Source organism: Syngnathus acus, chromosome 6, assembly GCF_901709675.1.
Source record: "Syngnathus acus chromosome 6, fSynAcu1.2, whole genome shotgun sequence".
Taxonomy (NCBI): domain Eukaryota; kingdom Metazoa; phylum Chordata; class Actinopteri; order Syngnathiformes; family Syngnathidae; genus Syngnathus; species Syngnathus acus.
Window position 1 is genome coordinate 9,859,922 of NC_051092.1, and position 22,487 is coordinate 9,882,408.

Here is a 22,487-nt window from a genome sequence, read left to right on the forward strand (position 1 = left end):
AACGGATGCCATGATGCTCCTCGTTAGTCTTGTGCACCGTCATTAATCCATGTACCCACCAGGCCAGTAATGACAGCGCACTTCATGCTGAACATGGGAAGCAGAAGGTCAACAAAGTTGCCCAGCCAGCAAACCTGTCAAGCGTCCACTATCGTGTGTGTGTGGGTGGGTGGGGGGTTTGCTCATGCGCACATGCAAAGGAGTGTTTTGCTTTGTAATTCCTTCGGCGCCCTACACAAAGCTGCCGAATTTTGTCAGGGCCTCACCTGCTGTGAGCAGTAATCATGACAGAAGCTTTAAATGCCAGTAGCTACTCCCACTTAAGGTCATTCTGCAAACATATTCACCACAAGTGCAAAACCAGTCAGTCAACTCTTTACTCAATGCATTATGCACTTCTACCACAGTTTCTGAATTTCCAGATATCTCTTGTGGTGAGTTCTTTCCATTATTGCTAGAAAAGCAGAAAATCCATCCGTCCATCCTCTTCCGCTTCTCCAGGGTCGGGTCGCTTCCCGGACTTCCCTCTCTCCAGCCACTTCATCTAGCCCTTCTGGGGGGGAATTTTGAGGCATTCCTTGGCCAACCAGGAGTCTCTTCAGCGTGACCTGCCTTTATTAAGTTAGCTTGTTGTAGATGTTACAGTCTAGTGCCACCACTTTCTCACCTGCTGGTTCAGGTTTCAACTCAGCACACTTTCAGGTAAACTTGGACAGTCGTCCTGAAGAGTCCAGATAGTTTTGTCATGTGGAAAAAGAACATTATGCATCAGTGAGCTCCTCGCTAACATTCCTTAACAATCTGGACATTACATTGAGGGTTTTATCACCAGTGAGAAGGAGCAATCGGAAACTGCAGAAGCTCGTGTTATCTGCCCTCTTTTATAAAGGCAGCGGTCTCGAGCTCTGAAAATCTACTCTAATGTAATGCAAGTAGAAGCAAGTACCGTCCATCAGCTGTCGGACAGAATTCTTATATACCAACACAATCATCACTTTTTATCCACTAACATGGCATCATCAACGAGTCATAAGATAGGTCAATAATTTGTAAGAAATAACACCCACACGTGGACTTTTTTTTTCTTCTGATGAAAACAAAAAGACTCAACTTTCTGGAGAAGTCTGTGCATGTAATGTAACATTGTTTTTTCAGTCCTATTTTACAATCTGCGCAAATCTCTACATAAACTGCAACTAAAATGCAATTAGTTAGCCTACGAGAAAGCAGAGACAGACTTTTATTATTTTCAAGGTAATATGCTTGTTCAGGCCCCTCATTACTACTCAGAATTTATAGGGCTACAATATAACCGCCCCGTGTAAAAACAAATATTTCTGCAGACTCCAGCAGATGTCATGCTAGAAATATGGAAATTAATTTGTGTTGTGGCCTCTGTGCTGCCGCCCCCAGACCTGCCCTAAGACTGTCTAGTGGGGCTCTGTTGGTCATTAAATGTTTTCCATGCTTTTTCCTCCGTAGAGTTCACCAGAGGTTCATTTCTGCCCAGCAGAGAAGTGCCAAAGCCATCCCTGCCACACTGAGCTCATGAACTTCAGGCCCCAAGAGGAGGAAATGTTCTGTCCTCGCCTTGGTGTCCGCGTGCATGTGCACAGCGTGAGTATTTAACTGCTTTGGTGTGCAGCATTTAAAAACATGATGAGATCATCATCATTAGTGGTTTGTTTGGCTGATGCATGGAAAACTATGACAGAGTCGGTCACATAAATGGAGGGAGATATTGTCGCCATTTGTGCCATTCATCCTGTCAAACGGACATGAAGCAGTAGTGCACGGCACCGAAAAGCAACGAGTTTTTTTGTTGACTGTTTGCAGACTGTTGTCTGCATGAGTAAATTCACAGTGTGATTGACCTCATCTGAACTGTGGAATTGAAGAACAACATTGTCGGTGCATGATGGGCTTAGGCGGTGCACTGCCACCCATAAATATGGTTAGCTTGATAAGATGCAAATCATCATTAACGTTTATAGCAGCAACTTCACAAACAGACACTACCTCACATGTTCCAAACATACTGACGTTTCTGGCCTTGGTGTTTGTTTAAGTATGTTTGTTTTTCTTTTTGGGGAATTCTGTGACGGATTCTGTGAAAATGTTTATATATGCAGTAATTCTCAATACATACAACTAAAATAACACGCGACCTATATATAGTCTGCCTTAGCATAATACTAAATATCCACCGTGCATTTTCTATCCTGCTCATCCTACTCAGGGATGCATGAAAGTGAATCCTTGTGCAGCTGACAGACGTGCAAAAGGCAGACGTTGTCATCTCACGTGGCTATGAGCAGAATGGCGTTTGGTACTCTGCACTTGGTTGCAACGTAAGAGAGATCCCCAATTTGTAGCTGTATTCCGAATTTGATGGCTGAAGAAGCGTTCAGCTTCGGACGTTACTCTGTGATTCGTGTTTTTATCTTTTAAACACCGCACACAGCTGGGAAATCAAAATCTTTGTGAATTACTACAATGGTCATGTATTGACAATGTCATCATCCTGGATATTTTCTCAGCCATTAGCAACCAGTCCGTGCAACCAGAAAAAACATTATAAACTGTTTTGGCCAACAAAGTAGTGCACCAGTTGATGACTAATCTGACCTTTATGCGTGAAACAGGTGGAGCGCTGCGACATATTTAACAGACACTGGCTTTTGACAAATGAGCCGACCGCCTTCTATCACTCAGTAAGTATAAACCCTGTGGCAATTTGCTAATCGTTTCGATGCTGTGCAGCCTTTGGTGTAGTTTCTCTCTATTGACCGATCTTGTTCCTCTAATAGAGAATACTGCTGGTTTCAATGGAGAGGCTTGCACTCTAGCCCTTAAGTACACCGTTTACTCAGCAACACATGATCATATATATACGTGTGTGTGTGTGTGCGTGTGCGTGCGTGTGTGTGTGCTTTCTTGTGGATACAGATTCAATAAATAAAAAAGGTACTACAACACCCAGTCTGAGCAGGATATGCAATTAGCCATGGTTTTGCAAAGCTTGCAAACTGTGGTCTTAAAGTTCTTTAAAATGCTTGAAATTGACCTTGACTGAACAAAAGGTTTGGTCTAAGGCTCGTATTGTCCGACTCACTAGAAGTTTAGGGAATCAGGTCTTACCAGTAGAAAATAAAATAAAAAGTAATGGCTGTTACGAAGCCACGCGTCTAATAAAAATGAGTTTGTTGACACACTAGCTCTGCACCCTCAACTCCCCTCCAGAAGCTTGTGCCTGTTGCATCCTCAGTCGTTTCATGTCAGAGACACTGAAGGCTGTGACAACCTGAACACAAACAGGATCGAACATCCCTGAACATGCACAAAGTGGTGCAGAACAGGATCCTGCACAATTTTCTTTTTTTGGAGGAAACACACTGCGCTTGTGAAAAAAGAAGGAAGAGGGAGGATGAGAGGTAACTAAGAATTTTCTTCTACTAAAAATGGTGCTGTAATCATACATTCAAGAGGTCAAAAGCAGACAATTGCGCAATTATTCTATTCAAAAACCAATACAAGACTGGGTTGCATCAGCAGCAACAAAGTTATTTCAGTGCACAAAAGCAGGTTAAAGGTTAGCGTTAAGTGAGAAGGTTTCTGACTGACATAAAAAGTTCAGAGGGGGAAAAAAACATACACAAGACACTCATTTGTGCTTCTTATCCTTTAAACATAATTTCAGAGGTATGCATGGATATGTAGCACAAGTTCAAAATCCAATTCCAATGAATTTGGGACGTTGTGTAAAACGCATGTGAGTAGAAACAGGATACAATAATTTGCAAATCCTTTTCAACCTTTACAGAAGACACTAATTGTTGAAGCTGAGTATGTGGAATTCTTTCCCATTCTTGCATGATGTACAATATCAGTTGCTCAACAGGCCTCTGATGCCATATTTAGCTTTTTATACGACCCCTGGCAAAAAATAAATGTGGAATCATCAGTCCCTGTGTATGTTCAATCAGTTGTTTGAATTTGTAGGGGAAAAACTAGCTGTAACTTCAGAAAATGTAATCTTTTTTTTCCAATCACATAACATTCTTTCTGCAGTTTTAATTATTTAAGCCCTCATTACAGTTTCAGTGTAAGCAGTGAGACAGTTGTTTTGGCCAATACGACTTGTTTTACTCAGCCTCTGAGTAAAAACAGGAACTCTCCTAATTAGGTGTCAGTTTTCACATTCTCAATCCTGCTTGGACTCCCTCAACTCAAACAGGATCATTGGCTTGTTCGTACAATTTAGCAACAAAGTAAAAATGTTACGGTTATAAAACTGATGACTTGTTTTATTTGCTTCATACGTTCCAAATGTTTAAATAGTGGTAGATGATCTTTACCACTGACCCATGATGATGCATTCCACAGGGCACTTATGTACTGTACACACATTTAAACATCTCAAAATCGCAGTATACTTCTCCACCTAACATATTAATTTATTCATTTTAACTGAGGGAGAAATCTTTGAACTGTTTATAAGTCATGGACCGAGTATACGGTATGCGCTATTAATCACTTACTATAAACATTGCGATTCCTCTCTTTCACAGAAATCTGGTGTGTTGTGATTGCTAAGAGAAACATTTTGGTTGGGATTTCTTTAAAAGACCACTACCACGATTGTGTACACGTAAGCATACAGTGGAACCTTGATTGGACAGAGCCTGATTTAATAGAAAGAAAATAGTGTCCAGGCCACTCGAAGCGGCTCTTTGTATAGTAGGTGTACACCTTACAACTCATGAGAGCAACCAGCTGGAATCGTTTTGCACTGTACTGGGCATTTTAGGCCATAAAAAAGTGTCAATTAATAGACAATTGGCTTTCACGAATGAGCCCTATCCCCCTTTAGTAAATTTAGGTTCTACTGTACCTCAAAACCTTTACGATGAAGGATAGAATCAAGGAGGTGCGCAAGTAGGATCCTAATTTAGTCTCATGCGTACCTCTAGTACTTATTGTGTAGGCATATGCGCCACATAATCAGTTACCCACTGGGATTTTATTCTCTGGTCCGAGTCATAATTATCATGACGGACTCAAGAGCCATGGATTGATGGATTAACCCCATGGAATTGTCAGCGGCCATCTGCCTGTCTGCCCATCTTTTGTCAATTTTTTCCTAATCTGTCACACATGGAATTGAACGCAAAATGAAAAATCAGAAACACTCACATTAAAACATCAGTTTGACCTATCATCATATCGAAATAGGCTTCTTTTTAATTTCCATGAAATACACTTTATAGCGATGTTTGTGAGAATGAAATGCTTCAGGAAAACCAATGCTTCATAAATATCAGTGCTGATATTTGAGATATGGTACTTTATTAATCTTGATGAAAATTACAGTTTAAATTCAATCTTTGGTCGGCTCAAAATACAAAAAAAATACAAAAATGCAGGTCTGCTGAGAAAGACCAGCGTCAAGTAACAGTTGAGAATTACATCAGTTTGTGTTTTGATGCCAAACAAATGTAGGTCTGCGCAAACCCTGGGGCCGCTAATCTGACGCCTGTCCTCTAGTTACATCACCATGTAACTAGAGGCCAGTGATCAACTCTATATAACGTGCGGCCAGGCTCCAGGCTGGTGTGACATACTACTTCATCCTAAATTATTGTAAAACACAATGCAAAGCTTGGCAAATGCTGAAGACAGAGCATCGCTAGTGGTTACGTGACGAGATGATCGTTACCTGACCTCAATGCTTTTGTGCAAAAAAGACGATATACTGATGTGGAATTAGAGTTTCACACTGAACTTGATGTGCACTAATTCTTCACTCCCTAATGTCCACCCACAATTCTCAGTTGACGCATTTAATTTAGAGATTGGTGACAGATTAATCACACTGCTGTGAGCCTATGTAATCCGATTCCATTCAAATTCATTCTAGGCAAATTTCACGTCATCACAGAGTAGGCTTTAGTTTTAGGCAGACTAAGACAGATATGAGCAAACACACATAGCATTGTCCAAATAAAATGAACAGCAAGCTATTGTGTAAAATTTGAAGTGACAAAAAAATACTACATATATCATTAAGTGGCCAACACGGTGCAAATACAACATCTCGTTTAATCAATACCTCTTTGAACATGTCAGTCAAAACTGATGTGAGTAATTGTGTTTAATTGTTTTTTAAAATATTATTTTGATTTATTTTTTTAATTGCAGTGGAGAAATTTAAATATTGTGAAACCACTTTCTTGCCACACACTTGCACTCTTATCTATCCATCCATTTTCTGTACCGCTTAGCCCCACGGGGGTCGGGGGCATGCTGGAGCCTATCCCAGCAGTCATCGGGTAGTAGGCGGGGGACACCCTGAACCGGTTGCCAGCCAATTGCAGGGCACAGAGAGACGAACAACCATCCGCACTCGCACTCACACCTACGGGCAATTTGGAGTGCTCAGTCTGCCTACCATGCATGTTTTTGGGAAAAGGGAGGAAACTGGAGTGCCCATTTATTTATTCATTTATTTATTTGACCTTTATTTATCCAGGCAATTGAGAACCAATTCTCAGTTGCGTAACACGTACATGCTCCAGCAGAAATGTAATGGTGTGTGAATTGTTTGCATCCCTATACTACCATTATTTGCACCCCATACTACCATTAAACAATAATGTTGACCTCTTGACCTCCATTCTTCCATCCATATGCCCACCATCCATCCATGCATCCCTCTCTCTCTCTCTCTCTCTCTCTCTCTCTCTCTCTCTCTCTCTCTCTCTCTCTCTCTCTCTCTCTGTTAACCCGTCTATCCATTTATCCATCTGTCCATCCATCTCTATTGCTAAAACTCAAGAAAATGGGAATTTTTGATGGGCTCCGTCATTGTCTGATTGATATGTTTGATTCATGTTTCGTAACGATTGGTTTTCCTGGCGTCGCCCCCTCCCCGCTCTCTCTTCCCATCGACTGGCTCGACAATCGACTTGCTCCCTCGCTCGCACACGAAACTCGCTGCGCTCAGACAGACCTCTGCAACTTTTGCAGAGTCCTCACTCCACAGACATGTCGCACAATAGCTGAAAGTCAACCTGTCACCGTGGCTCGCCCTGGGAGCTTGCAAAGAGCAAGTCACGCAGGTGGGCTCATTTGGATCGCGGTCGGAACCGCCGCTTGAAAGACGCCCTGGACCGGATGGGAATTAAGAGCCTTTTCGTCACTAATGAACCGTGCCAGTAATGCAGGAGACCGACGCGGTGCTCTCATCTCTCGTTCAAGATGGTAGATTTTTATTGAGTTTTGAGCAGACGCCTCTATTTATTGTTTGCCATGAATAACAGAAAGCCTTGCACCGATGGCCCCTGTATACGAAGGTAAGTCCCAAGCGGAGGGATGCTTTGCAGTTTGCACGCTCGCGTCTTCCTATGCTGTCTGTCTGTCTGTCTGTCTGTCAAATCATTCAACATGCTGTGTTTACTTTTGCATTTATTTCAGACACTCGGCTAATTGTTGTCACTACTTGGTGCTCTCTTTGTCACATTTGAGAGACGATCTGCATGCACTGTCAGACTATTCTGCATGCTTTTGCCCAGAAGAGTCTTTATCTGTGGAAACACCTGCAAAAGATCCAATCTGTGCTGCACGAATGTATTAGAAAATGCACACTCAACAATTGCTGACATTGCCTATTCCGTTGTTGTATATCCTATTCATGTTCAGTTGAACCCGAAAAGCAATGCACATAAGGTGTTTCTGTCTGTATTGATTCCACTGTAAAAACAAAACATCAATTCGCTACGTCTGCAGCGATGTGCCCGCGACTAATCCAATTGGATGCCGCCCCTTAATGCTCAGCCGTTTGCTGTCACTTGGATCGCAAATGTAACATTCTCCAACACTGTGACGAGTGTACTGTATATTCACGTACAGTAAACTCGACAGCCACGATTCAATCGCGCATGCGATCGTGCGCAAATGTGTAGAAAATGGAAAGCAGTGCAGTCGGCCCATTTCAATTCCTCGTGTGAGCCGCAATTGGCGATGTTTGTAGTAAAACAGGAGGGTGTTTGTAATTTGAAAACGTGCTTTTGAGTCACTATAGTCTTAATAATCTTAGTACAGCCTGCACCCTGTAGATTCCCATTGGATGTACAAACGACAAGGGTCTCTCACCTCTTCGTGTGCTTTTAACGAAGCGGAGAACGCCTGTATTCTCACCGGAGCCTTATGCAAATGAGAATGCGTCACAAAGCAAATAATAACCCCTGATGTCTCCAATATTTGCTTAGCCTCATGCTCAGTATTTTCCCTTAGTTACTCTATAGTCCCTCTGCTGGCTTCCAAATGAATCTCTGCGTTTTTATTACCATTCACAAGGAGCGCAGTTGAAAAGTACAAGTGATCTTCCTGAAACTGAATTGCGGTGCATGGCCACAAAGTGTTAAGCATCAACTCTGTCCCTTATAGAAAGATTGAGCTGTGTTTTGCATTCACTTTAATGAAGCTTTGAGGCTTCGGTGTTCGAACATAAAAAGGAACGTTGAATTTGAGACGTCCATGCAAAAGGTAATTAGTGCAAATTACATTCCCGGCTTTTCCCTTTGCCAGTGAAAGGGAGAGAGGGAGGGAAAAGAGACACCGGGGGAATTAATTACCTTGCCTGTTCCCCCTCAGAGTTGGACAGGGTTGTTATGTGCAGCCGTCATGGAAATGACCAAAGTCTCCTTTTGGGGGCCTTCAAAAAGAGTACGGGGCCCATGATGTTGATGGTCGGCAACCGTACATTTATTATTCTCAATAAAAAGGCTGCTAGAGGTATTAATTCCCAAAATCCATTTTTGCTTGGTAGTTTCAGAACGGGGTGGTGAACCTGTCTTTTGTACAGTCCAGGGTTTTGGGTTTGGATCAGGCCCTTCTCTCTGGAGTTTGCTTGTTCTCTTTGTTCCGGGTACCCAACACGTTTAACTTTTTTGAGGACTATGCTTGTATTTCCGTTTGAGTTGAAACTGAACCCCGCCAAAATGTAGTCATTTAATTTTCCCCAATACTCTGTCACTTGTAAACATACGCACAGAAAGACAAACACGAATGTGACATTCCCCAATTTATTCACTTTTGTTGGAGGAATTGACCATTTTGAAAACAATTGTAGCACGTCTCACCACAGAATCAAATAAATGGTACAATTGATTCAGTGATTGATCCAATTGATCCTCCATGAACCGTGAAGTGGCCTACTACCACAGGGGCAAACATACGCAAAGCTGACACTCCACATTTTTCCCCCTCTTTTGTTGTTTTGTTTATTTCTGTTTGCCATTTGAGTTACAGTTGACTCGCTCCTCTCAACCCGAGTTTAAAAAATGTGCATCTATTCATTTTACGCCAGCCTTTACAAATCAGGAAGTAGCCTGCTAACACACAGATGGACAAATGTAATAGAAGTTTCTCTTACTGCTGTTAACTGTTCAAATTTGGCATTTTTGTTATTTTTGTCTCTGTTGCTTTCTCCTTTATGCTTTAGTCCAAACTGTACAAGCTTTGTCATCTGACAGATGGGCAAAGTGTGACTCTGACCCTGTCGAGGTGAGAGGTGGTAACTGCCACTGCGGTGTCGGTAGCAGATTGATATTTGATTAATCTTTTTAAACAGTCACTGACGCTTCCCTTGTGCGATCTATACAAAGGGGAATGTTGGCGCAGGGAATGTACACTGCCCTGACTTGGAAGGAAGTTTCTCCTCATAGGACAGAGCGACTTTCCCAGAAATGACTCCCAGCTCCATCTCCCTCCTTCCTCCGCTCACCCTTGTTTGGAGCCGCTTGATTGATCTCTTCCTCATAGGCCGCGACCCAGGATTACAGTCCAAGGTTGTGCCTTTTTAAACCTTGATTAGAATTGCAGGAAGAGCGCTCCGGGCTTTCGCGGTCCACGGCCAGGCCGCACCTTGTGGGGGGTTGTATTCCCAATCTTTCAGGGTAGTGTATTGAGTTCAAGCCTGAGGACACAGGAGAACCTAAATGGTGGAGAGAGATGAGGTGATGCGTAAATACCTTGCAGGGAAGTGCAGTCATTGCTCTGCATATGTTTAGGTGCCATATTCACCTAGCTTTCCCACCACTTCCAAAAAGTGGCAGGAAAATGTGTTCTTCTTTGTATACCGTAATTTTCGGACTATAAGTCGCGGTTTTTTTCATAGTTTGGGTGGGGGGGCGACTTATACTCAGGAGCGACTTATATACATATATATGATTTTTTTCACTTTTTTGGGCATTTTATGGCTGGTGCGACTTATACTCCGGTGCGACTTATAGTCCGAAAATTACGGTACTTCCTTTGTGCTTTTATTTCCACTCTTCGGGGAAGACTTGATGTCCGTGGGAACTGTTTTTGTGCCTATTTTGATGTTCATCCCCAAAGGTGCTTGATCTCCTCTCTCATATTCTTTCACACCAATCTCATCTAACGAGGAAGTGAAAATAAATAAAACCCACTGTTCTTTGTGCTACCGATTTGCTAAACTTATACGTTAAAGACTTGCACAATTTGAGCTCTCAAAATGAGCTTTGAGGTTTTTGGATACAGGAAGGAGTGCCGCAGGACGCTTGAATGTGAGCACTGGCTATTTCCAAAGGGTCCATTTATTGGCTAAATTCTTGAATATCTCAACCCAATAATTGTCGAACACGCCTCGGCATTGGCTTGAAATACTTTGTTTTTCCAGTTTTGTTTCTCATGCTCTCCGCTGTCACTTTTGTCTCCTATTTTAGTGCTCCTGACACATTTTGCAGACCTCTAGAAAACTGAACGCGTGGCTGTCTCTACCACATCAGTTGCTGACAGTTCATTTAGATCAAAGTGGAAGAGTGAATGTTTTGAAGGCCCCCTTTCTCCTCTAGCACTATTGTTGATGCATGGTGTCAGTTGGGAACAGCTGCCTCTGACTCTGAGGAGAAGTAAAGGCCCCCAGTTAAGAGGGGAGGTATATCGGGCCTGGCTGTAATTAGTGCGTAATAATGTGGAAAAAATGCATTTTAGTACAGTTGTAGTAGTTCTTCTGCACAATATCTAATATTCTTCCCAAAGATAATAATGCTTTTGGTGAAGAATTGTAGTTGTAGTCTATTGTTTGACTAAAAAATAAAGGATTGCGTTCAATTGTACATCACTGTGACCGTGCATTGCATTAAATTGTGCAAGTGTACCTAATGTTGTGGCCAACGAGGCTACAGTACAGTACTGTATAGTCAAGAGTTGAAGTGCACAGAACAATGCTTTGTGTACATAGGAGTAACTGAAAACACATTTGTTTTTTTGCCCACCGGGATTTAGAAGATTACGCGTGATTGCTTGCCTTTACTTGTGTATACTTTATGTTGAAATGGATTTGTAGCATTTAGGAAACTATTTTCTCTTTTCCGTGCCCCTTTGTAGTTCAGGCATCAGCACGATAAGAGAAGAAATATCTGATGAATGTTATTCTTTGTTGCTAAATGTGATACCGCAAGTAACTGCTCACTGGTGTAATTAGGTACGAAAGAAGGAGGTTCTGTACAGTCTGAAACATCCTGTGCTTTGATGTGAGCCACAGTTCAAACAAAGAGTTACATGTTACCATGTGAATGTGGGTGAATAAGGCCTTTTAAAGGTTGGGCCTATTAAGCAATCATTACACAGTGATTCCGAGAGCAGAGGTGTCAAACTCAGAAGACCAAAACTCATAGCACACTTTAGGTCTCGGGCCAAATGAACACAAATTAACTGAATAGACTAAAAGGAAATCTTATGGGAATCGATTCAAAAGATGAATAACTTCCATCCTTACTTCCATCCTTACTTCCGTCCATCCGTCCGCCCATCTGTCCGTCCATCCGTCCGTCCGTCCATCCATCCATCCATCCATCCATCCATCCATCCATCCATCCATCCATCCATCCATCCATCCATCCATCCATCCATCCATCCATCCATCCATCCACTGTGACGCTTTTCCTCACAAGGGTCGCGGGGCCCATCCCAGCTCACTTCGGGCAGTAGGCGGGGTTGTTCCAAAATTAACTAAAATTAAACTTGAAACACGTGTGTTGCTTTGAATAAAAATCTGTCAAAAGTATAAGAATTATATATAAAAAATACAAATGAGAGATGTAAACTTGGAACTTGGCAACAAGTTCATCGATTTGGGGTGAGACTCATGATGGACTGCAGGCGTTTATCAGAGTGGCAACGCCTCTGACGTTTTATTCATTTTCATTATCTGCTCTGACAGATAAGTGCTACCAAAAGTTCAGTTTCTGAGTCGCACAATTTTCACGTTCGACTGTGCTATCAAACCTCTTTAATGTGGTCTTTTCTACAGACATGATCATTTCTAAGTGTAAAAAAAAAATTATGGCCACTTCTAGTAATGGTGCACATTGTAACAATTTTAGTGCAATCAATGACACTCTGGTTTCATGCAGAACCAATTTCTTGTTTGTTTCAAATATAAAATAGATGATTAACCAATGAATTGCTAGTTGTTGCCCTACAGAACCTTAAGGTCACTTTTCTGTGCAGAACATGTCAAACAGTCTTGAGGGTGTATACCCATCCCTTTTCCAAATCTCTAAGCATAAACTTTAATTACTCCACATTGCATGCTCAGTTTGCTGTCTCCCATAAGCCACCAGTGAGCCTCTCAATTCTCACACACACATGATGTTTGCCTGCCCCACCCCCTCCAAATATCTTTTATCAGTCCCTCTATCCGGCTCTGTTTGTTGATAAGCTGAGAGGCCATTGGCCAGCACACATGGTGCCCATGTGACACTTTAGCAGAAACCCGATTGCCAGATTGTACAACACATGGAGTGTATGTGTGTGCGTGTGCTGTTTTGATAAGATGCTCTGCAGCTTTTCTGCCCCTCCATCCATTAACTTCTCGCCATCGTCGACCCTTGGTTAGTCCGCTTGCTTTGTTCTTTCACTAATCCCCCATACCAAAACTTGTATTTGGTACGTATTGTCATAATCCCTTTGTTTTTCTTTACACCCCCGGCCCATTTTTCATAGGATGTGTCATTCTCTGGAAGAGGTGTTCTGGCTTCACCAAGCATCGCAACATTCCGTTTTGTCCACTTGAGTCATGTTTCTCAGTACAGCAAGTAAAAAAAAAGACACTTTCGACCCAACAGAGGAATTCCACAGTATGTAAAGATTAAGGACAAGCATTATAATCTTACGATGACCTAAAAATGAATTATTATCCGATTTGAATCGATTCGCCAATTTATTCGTGTTGCAGGATCTTGACAGTTTTAGTGAAAAGATGAGACGGATAGTGTAATGATTTAGTCAGCAAAAAATGGTAAGATGAGGAAAGGGATGCCATTCATTGAAAGATCAACAGTTAGTGTCTGCATCGTGAGCGAAGCTCGAGCTGCCCTCTCTGAAGGAAGTGGAAGGGCGGGCTGCAGCTTGCGGCCTCGTCACAGATGGCTGAAGGTACAGCGCCAAGCTTGGCTAATAACCAAAAACTTCAAAGCTCAGACGATCATTCAGGCTCATCACTGCCCAAAGCCAGGAGGTCAGGCAGAAAGCACCACGAGCACTCAGGTCTGTCAATATGATCAGCACGCTTCGAGAACAACTTTGGTCTTTGTTTCTGATAGCACCGACACACAGAGCCAGTTGCTTCTGTCCAAGTCTTGCTCATATATTTTTTACATTGTGTTGTTTTTATCATCTTGTTAAAAATAATTGAGTTTCTTTTTTCATGGTAAATAGGCGGTATAAGGAAGCGTCGTCATTTGCAGCCTTTCGATAACAATGTTTGGTAGTGTTGTCACTGTGTTACAATTGTATCAAGAATGCTTGTGGAATTTACTCGGATATTTCCATCTTTTGTGCTCATTGTAGGTAGCCCGAAAATAATTCTGCCATCATAAGATTTCAATATACTAAATTCTGTGTATAATTAACACCATTCAGGAAAAAAAGCAACAGTTGCCTCACCATTTGCTTTTGATGATATATTCTGATAATATAGAGTAAATCACTGTTGGCAATTTACAGAAAGCTGGAAGTTAGCCACGTCCATCCTGTCCCAACTCAAGTAAATTGACTTGATTTGGATGGTTTTGTCAAACAAAGATGACACATTGTCTTGGAAGATGTTCCACTGAAACATTTCAGTGTGTGTCCCCAGGTCATTTTGGCCGAACTGTTGCCTCATAACAACGTCGCATTTGTGGCTCTATGGTCAAATTCGCCAGGATGAATTTCTAGGCGACACCCTTGTGGGATCGGATCACCCAAGATGCATCTTAATGGCAGGTCTGAACTGCGCCTTCGAGCCAGTCTTCACTTCAAAGCCGGAGGCCCATGGAGGCCAGCCAGCCGCTCAGCTAGACAGCCTTTTGAACTGATCCCCCCCATTCAACCCCAGAGACAACGAGGCGGCGAGATGGTGAGTGACACAGGCTGAAACGTACGCAGAAATAAAAAGACTGCAGTAATGGAGTGGGGTGGAGAGATGAACACCCTCTACTGGGGGCCCGTGGGCCTCCGGGGCACTGGCGGAGGTCAGCGGGGGGCTTTAGGTGGTGGTGGTGGTGGGGTGCCACTGGGGTCATCGACCCTATTATCTCCATGGTCAAATGGTCTTTTTCCTACATCTGGAATAGCATCTCCTATGCCTTTTTGATGGAATCCAGCAGCTGCTTGCTTCCACCCTTACTGTGGAAGAGGCTGACCCACAAAAAAGGCCAGAACTTAACTTGAAACCACAATTCATGGCCTATCCATGTCATGATAGTAATAAAGAATGTTAGTGATATACTTTAAGTGGCAACATGTGCACCTCTACGTTCCTTTGATCATGCTAATAGTCTTGGAAAATGTCTTTCCTTCAGCCAATTTGGAACTGGAAATGTTGGGTCAGGTGTCAGACCACATAAGCAGGTCCAAACCTGCAAATGCATCTGGATCTTGTTCCTTTTATATTGTGTAACTGACACAGTTAAATATATTTGCACAAGCACCCGACATACATGGTGAGTGACTCTTTGAGGAGATGCAGCAAAAGTATGATCCTCAGACTGAATCAGAGTGCTAAGTCAGCAAGCTGTATTTATTCCCTGTGCTTTGGTTCCATGCCATGTTTATGACGCACTGTCACGTGAAATAAGGACACATATGCCTGGCTAAATTGCCAATGTGTGGTGTAATCTGCTGAAAGCTGTTGAAACAGTATGCGTGATGGGCTTTTTTACTTAGCAGAAAGACAGGAGGGAGGGTTACAAAGAAAAAAATAGGCAACATTAAGATCATTTCATATCATGTGGATCGGTACCTACAGGAAGGATGCAGGAAGTACAAGATGAAACATCTCGTGACATAAGTAGTCTAAAATAGTCTATTTTGTAGTCTTAGTGGGACCCAAATAAAGCTCTTCACGCCCTCTGCTGAAATATCACATAGTCTTGTCGCCTGGGGAGGCATGTGCAGCGTCCCCGCTTTGTATTTGATTGCATAGGGGAGGTGGAGGGGTGCCCCAAGAGACCACATCAGGGACAGATAAAGTGTACAAGCTGTGGTGTGAGACACACGGCGCTTGTGCGACTCTCTGCTTGGAAATTCACTTTCCCAGCATGAGCATTTCTCATGAGCCAACATGTGGTAGCCTTTCTGGAAGATATCCCATTTTTAGGCATGCAAGCACCTGCGCGACAGACAGATCAGTCCAGATCTTGTCGTGTCTATTATGTGCTTCTTTACTGATTTGCTCTGAAATACAGGAAGTGAAAGTCTTGTGAGTGGATGGTCCCCAAGGCTCCTGTTCAGGTTGGACCGGTTCTTCGATTTTCAGGGTTCATCGCAAGGTTCTAGAGGGGGTTGGGCCTTCTATGAATCCCCCTGGGGGGTGTTTTGGATGGGTGATGTTTTAATCCACAAAGTTGCTGCAATGTTTAGACATCCGAATATTGACATATATTGTAGTTGAGGAGTGCTTGAGAAGCTCGTCTCTTGACATACTCGATACGTAATGTGGCTTGCCTCACCGACTGAGAGGGTATGCAAATGGTGAGGCGAGTGTGTGGATGTGTGCGATGAAGGTGAACTGGAAGGACAGGCAATCTTCCAGCTGCCACTGTTGGATACTCCTGCAGCAACAAGACTTTGATCCCCAACTTTATGAACACACACAAAACAACGCTCACTCGACTCTTCCATTGGTCAGCGAATGAATAAATGAATACAACAAAAAATAAACGCACACGCGTCGTTGCTGTTGGACTCAATTGTAAAATAAAAGAAACTGCATATTATTTTTATTCATATCATTTTTGAGTCAGTAGACATATTGTTTAGGTGACCCTGGTGGGTACAAGCAGTGTAGACAATTTATGGGTAGTTTTAAGTGTTTTATAGTTTAGTTAGTAACTAAGAAAGTTGAGCAAATCTAAACTGTCTTTCATTAATGCCTTTGAGTGGCACTTTAAGAGCTGTTGTTCCTCCCCCTTTTTTTTTTTATCATGAACATTTATTGTTGTTCATATCATTTTCCATTTTCCACTACATCACCTATTACTTACCATGTGAAAGAGTACTCACACTTTGGCCTGTCCTATTTTGTTTTTCTTCCTTCTTATGTCATTTGATAGCCTATAGTACTGGTCAGACTCTCCACAGTGACTGAGATTTCATTAGGGCCTGAACATGTTCAAAATTTCCTTGCGTGAAGAAAAATCACTAAAACTATTGGCAAACATCTGGCAAATGTTTTTTTGCGAACATTTGTGCCTGTGACTGAACCACGACGAACTCTGACGTTCGCAGCTCAGGGGCCGAAGAGATAACTAACTGAGGGAAAAATGGCGCCTGTTTTTTTTTTTTCATGCGCGTGTCCTTGTAGGACTATCAGCATCATTGTATGCCACGTTGTTTGCATGTCATAGTCTTTTGTCCTTGACTTCCTGAAATGCTGTGTTCACTTTCACAATCCAACCTCATAGATCTGTCAGTGGCTTATGTCACACAATGTGACATGTTATGCCATTTTTCAATGCACTTTTTTCTGTTGTGACCGGGACTTTGCTGTGGACTGTGTCAAGCTGTCATTGTTGATCCTGAAAGGAAGCATGATATAGGGAGTTGTTTCTCATGGTTTGAAATTGATAAGGGGAATAGTGTGGCTGCTTATCAGGTGTCAGCGCCTGCTAGGCCCAAAGAGCCACTGTAATTAAGACTGCACACCATTTAATGTTTTTATTGAGGCTCGCTGTTGGGGTGGGTGAGTTTTAAATGAGCAGGTGCATTTTACATATGTTTAACTACTAAAACATGCTTGCCATTGTAGGCTGATATTTTTGTTTCTGCTGTTACATCAACTGCAGTCATTACATCAACCTAGCGGACAATCATGAAAGCAAAATATATTGGTTGACGAATGTTCAACCACAATGCCTTCTGGTGTAAATCCGGATAAAAGCAATACTTGTTTTTCGTTACATTGGAACTATTCCACCCACATTACAATGCACATAATAGAGTTCTGCCCCACCAACCCTAGGACCAAAAATAGTATAGTACCGTTTGTGCGCTCGTAACATGTCATTCTTCATGAACCAGGAAGGAGTCTGCTGAGATATGGACCAAACAAACAAACATAAACCTCCCAATTTTTAAAAAGCCATTATGTCAAAATAATTTCTTTTACGCTCTTCCCTTCTTTCTTTTATTTATTTCCTTCTTTCTGTGAGAGCAGAGAGATTAGTAAGGGTTGTTCTTTGGACACGTATGACCCCCATGATCTGATTAATAAGAAATCCAGCTGAAGCGGAGCAACCAGCTCTGCCACCACTGGTTGCGTGCCTGGTGAGGCTGACCTCGCATTATAAACAAGTCAAATGTTTTCCCTCACCTAGGTGTTTTATGGGCACGCATGCACTAACGAACACGCGCACGCATACGCACACCCACACCCACACACACTCACACTCACACACATTACTTGCAGCGCCCTTATCTTGCCTCATTTGTTAGGTTGGGTGGAGGTAGCATGGCTCAGGAACATCCTAAAAATGTAATGTTTGCACTTCTACCCAAGTGAGAGTCTGCTGTCCAACTGTAGCTGTTGACTGTTGTAAAAGGTTTCACACGTGGCATATTTTTTGCTTTGGATTGACCAAGTGTCGCATTTATTGCGAGCGGGCAGCTGATTTACGAGCCATGTACATTTGCACAACAACACTGATAATTGCTTTGCCGGATGTCCTTTTGCAGAATGGATCTGATTGCCCTTACGTATGTGGATTTTAAGAGAGATGAGGGAACTTGCTAGGCCTGATGGAGCAGCAGCCAACATGTCAGAATTTTCCTGCAAGCTCGTGTGATGCATTGCTCTATAAATAAGCAAGAGATGAGAGGGCTAAAAAAGCAAACAGGATGGTCAATAGTATCCACGGGCGAGGGTGAGAGCCTGTGCAGTGTCAGGCTTCAGCACCTCATCATAAAACTGCACTGCTCTATATGGACGATATGACCCTCCCTTATAGAGTTCAGTTTATTTCAGGGTAGCTTTTTGAACCCCCAACATTGCTATTGTGCCTGGCACTACCTTTACCACAAGTACTTTATTGCGAAGTCAAAATATACGTACGTGCAGAAAAATGTCATTATTATTACAATTATTCCCATTAAGATGAATTAATTGTCGAATATGTCTCGCTGAGATGAATAGAAGCGCACTTTATACTGGCGCTAAGATTTATTGAGTTATTAGAACTTTGATAGACAAACCATGGATAACTTTCTGAGTACAAAAGCTATGCCCTTCATGAAGTATGTTAAAAACAAAAAGCATTGCTCACACCTCACAGATGACAATTTAAAATTATGTTTGAAATGTGACCTCTAAAGCTTTGATGCTTTCGATGTCCACAGCTTTTGTTCAGGAACAAAATTCATAGTTGAAAATATTTAATTTGTTTTTGTTACATGCAGAAAGAAAAAAATCTGTTCCCTGTAGAGGTTCACTGGTTTCATAAATGCATACATACAGTTCACAGATTTCATAAATGCATACGCAGTGTTATCCTCACTTCAAATATCTAAAGGGGTTTTATGGCTGCCAGTGGATTTTTTTTTTTCTGTAGTAGATATCCCAAATGGCTCTTTGAGTATCTAAGGTTGCCAACTCTTGGTCAACTCAAGAAGTCAAGTTCTCCTTCCCCCACACGGCCTCCACAAGTAGTTCAAATATTTTGCAGTCACCATTTCAACGAGACTCTCTGTGTGGATAATTTCCATGGTGATGTCTGTTGTTCCTCGTTGCACCTATGCAATACAGTGCGAGCTGGGAATGGAACATTTGTTGCACGGTTCATATTTATTGTGATAGCCTGATTTATGGATTTTAACCATAAACTGATGAAAAATGTGTTTGTACACAAATCCTGGGGCTGGTGAAAAGAAGTTTCTTTGTAGGCCGAGAGGAAAATTTGGTATTTTTACATTGTTCCATTTAATAAAACATTTAATAAAAGTCTGCAAACAGAAGCAGGTCACAGAATAAAAAGTCAGGGCCACTTCACATTCTGATCTCCTTCCCTCATATTCAGGCCGTCCTTCACATGGTATGTAGCCCTGATCCTCCTAAAAAGAAGATTAACAACCCTCTGACAGAGATGTAATCTTTCTGAAAACACAGACTATTACCATTTCAGCATGCTGCCTCAGAACTGTGGAAAATGAGTCTCAGGAATCCTTAATTGCAGTCTGTTCATGTAGGTATGCTTAGAGGAAAAGCATGCGCCTCCTGAAGGCGCATTTCTCATGAGGTTCAGGAACTGTGCTTAGCCACTGCAATATAATTAGTCACATTGTTGCTTGTGTGTTGTCATGAGATAACATTCCAACCATTTGACCTCTTACTGTTGGTTCATTTCATTACTTAGTTGACCTCCACAGTCCACAACACTGCACTTTTGTTTGTACTTACATGCACGGCAACTGGACACAGATTCATAACAAGGCAGGCCTGTTTTTGTGTTGATTTCTAAACATCCACTTCTAATTCCAGAGCTTAAGCGGTTTCAGGGAACATGTGTGTCCTTCAGTTCACTGCACCATGTACCCAATATCAAGTGAACCCTTTGACCATAGTGTTGCATCTGAGTGACTGACATCAGGGCCCCTCTATAGTCCAAACATTTACCTCATTACGTTGGTTGATATGCTGGAATTTGCAAGAAAAAGAACTGTCTATCTCCGTAGCCATCCATGCATCTTATTGTCCATGCTTGTGATGATCCTTTCTGGCTTTCAGTCACGCTCTGTTGACGCCACTCAGTGACGCAAGCCATCATTCAAATTATATTTAGTGAAAAGTACAGGCACAGGAATTGGTAATCCAAGAAGTGACATCTGGCCTTCCGAGCTTATGTGATTAGCAGGGAGCCTTGCCCCTAATAGCCTCTCGGACGTTCTTCATTACCTCGCTTGGACAATCCATACCTGCAGACCATTCTGTGTTAAGTGGAATAAAAATACATCTTGATGATCATGCAGAAACATTCGTATAACAAGCGTTAATATGCAATGTAGGACACACGGAGGTGCTACATGAGCTGTAACACTTGTCAGGCTTACTGTAAACCCCCTAATGTGCACTGCAACACCACTCCTATAGCATTAGGAGCATTAAGACCAGATGACTGTAGAGATCGCGGCAATGTCCGAGCAAATTCAGAGGAGAGATGAAAATGGAACAGGAAGCGTTTGTTTAAATACAAATGGGGCAATGTACATTATGATAGGGCGGGTAGCTTTTTACAGAACTAATCTTGATCACCACTCAGGACAAAGTGACTATTTACCCTTGGCCTCTGTGTCCTGTTCACATAATCAATTCCACATATCCTGTATGCATGCTTTCCTCTAACGCTGATGAAAAAGTGGCAACCTTTAATCCTTCTGGGTAAACAAAAATGTTCTCTTCTTTATATTTTAATGCATTTACATCACTGGTTAGCACGTCCGCCTCACAGAGGTTGTGGGTTTGATCCCGGCGCTGGCCTTACTGTGTTGATTTTGCATGTTCTCCCTTTGCTTGCTTTCCTCTGGGTACTCCGGTTTCCTCCCACATTCCAAAACATGCCTGGTAGGCTGATTGAGCACTCCAAATTGTTTGTAGGTGTGAATGCGGAAGGTTGTTCGTCTATGTGTGCCCTGCGATTGGCTGGCAACCAGTTCAGGGTGTGGGTGTCCCCCGCCTACTGCCCAAAGTTACTTGAGATAGGCTCCAGCACGGCCCGTGACCCTCATGAGGAGAAGCGGTTCAGAAAATGGATGGATGGACATTTACATCGGACAGAAATACCCTCAGACATAACTGGATCTCACAGGCATGCACTGATAAATATGGGGGAGGGGGGGCTGCAACCCCAAAACAGTATGAGGTTTGGACTCTTGCTTCAGAACACCTTGACGTTATATCTTTGGTCTCTATCTGTAGTGTCTTGAACCAAAGGCCGCAGACATAGCAACTGCTATTTACTGGTCGACAATTTTAATGGAATTGCCTGGACACAGGTCACGTTTTTTGTATGAAATCTGCATTAAGTAACAAAGAACTGTGTAACAAAGACAACACTTTTTGGATTTATTTATTTCCGTATATGTAGACTACAATTTTTTTTTTCCAATAATGTAATTATAATGCTTTACTTAGCATATTATTTTCATTCCTCATTGGAGGGACAAAGATATTCAGCTGCCTGATAGTGATGTGGGTGGGCTCAATTTAAGTCACCAAGTATGGCTCCTTGCCCATTAAGAGTTGCCATCAGGCATCAGTTCATCAGCATTGAAACATAATTAATTATGTGTTTCTGTCGCCAAGCAGATGGAAACACTTATTTTGTTTAGAGTCCACCTATATAGCACAACTGACTGGAAAGACCGTAGCAAGTGCAAGCTGCATATAATCTTCTCTGTGCGGTTATAATCATTTCAATGTCACAAACAAGCCTGTTTGCAAAGGAAGGAGATAAAAAAGTGACTATTTTTGGGCAGTTGTTTGCTTGGAGAAGCTTTTGCTTACTCTAAGGCATCTTGTTCCCAGGAGTTAAGTGCACACTTGTGCAGTTTTGCCTCTGCGTTGTTGTCATCAGGATCTGTGGTTGAGATAGAGTTCAGTTGTCTTTTCCCCAAAGTGAGTTATTGTGTCCCAATAAATGCAGCAACTGGGCTGCACAGTGAAGAATGAATTTGCAATAATTATATGGCATTTATTTGTTGCCTCGTTTGTATGTACTGTACGCTTTTGTGTCGGCGAGTCTATGTTGTATAGAAGTGTGGTGCTGCCAATGTGGAGTCAACATTTTTTGAGTGGCAAATACATTCAAACATATTTGCAAATACGTTCAAACGTACTCACAAATACGTTCGAATGTACTCACAAATACGTTTGAATGTACTCGAAAATACATTCGGACGTACCTGCAAATAAGTTTCAACGT

At 42.2% G+C, this 22,487-nt stretch overlaps 1 protein-coding gene and 1 long non-coding RNA gene across 6 annotated transcripts in view; both read left to right on the plus strand.

The window, feature by feature from the left end:
* Positions 1–1,398: 1,398 nt before the first annotated feature.
* LOC119124773 lies at positions 1,399–2,902 on the plus strand. The gene is made up of 3 exons (XR_005098329.1): positions 1,399–1,617; positions 2,646–2,714; positions 2,811–2,902. It is a non-coding gene; the product is annotated as an uncharacterized LOC119124773 (long non-coding RNA).
* Positions 2,903–6,964: 4,062 nt separating this feature from the next.
* The window catches only part of hipk2 (homeodomain interacting protein kinase 2), a 61,446-nt gene continuing 45,923 nt past the window's right edge, over positions 6,965–22,487 (plus strand). For 4 of the 5 annotated variants that reach the window (XM_037253239.1, XM_037253240.1, XM_037253241.1 and 1 more), the window contains exon 1: positions 13,443–13,578. In XM_037253239.1, the coding sequence (XP_037109134.1) occupies positions 13,458–13,578 (121 nt within the window). In that variant the 5' untranslated portion in view covers positions 13,443–13,457. Of the gene's footprint in view, positions 7,356–13,442; positions 13,579–22,487 lie in introns of those variants that run through there. The other variant, XM_037253243.1, reaches the window with a different exon arrangement.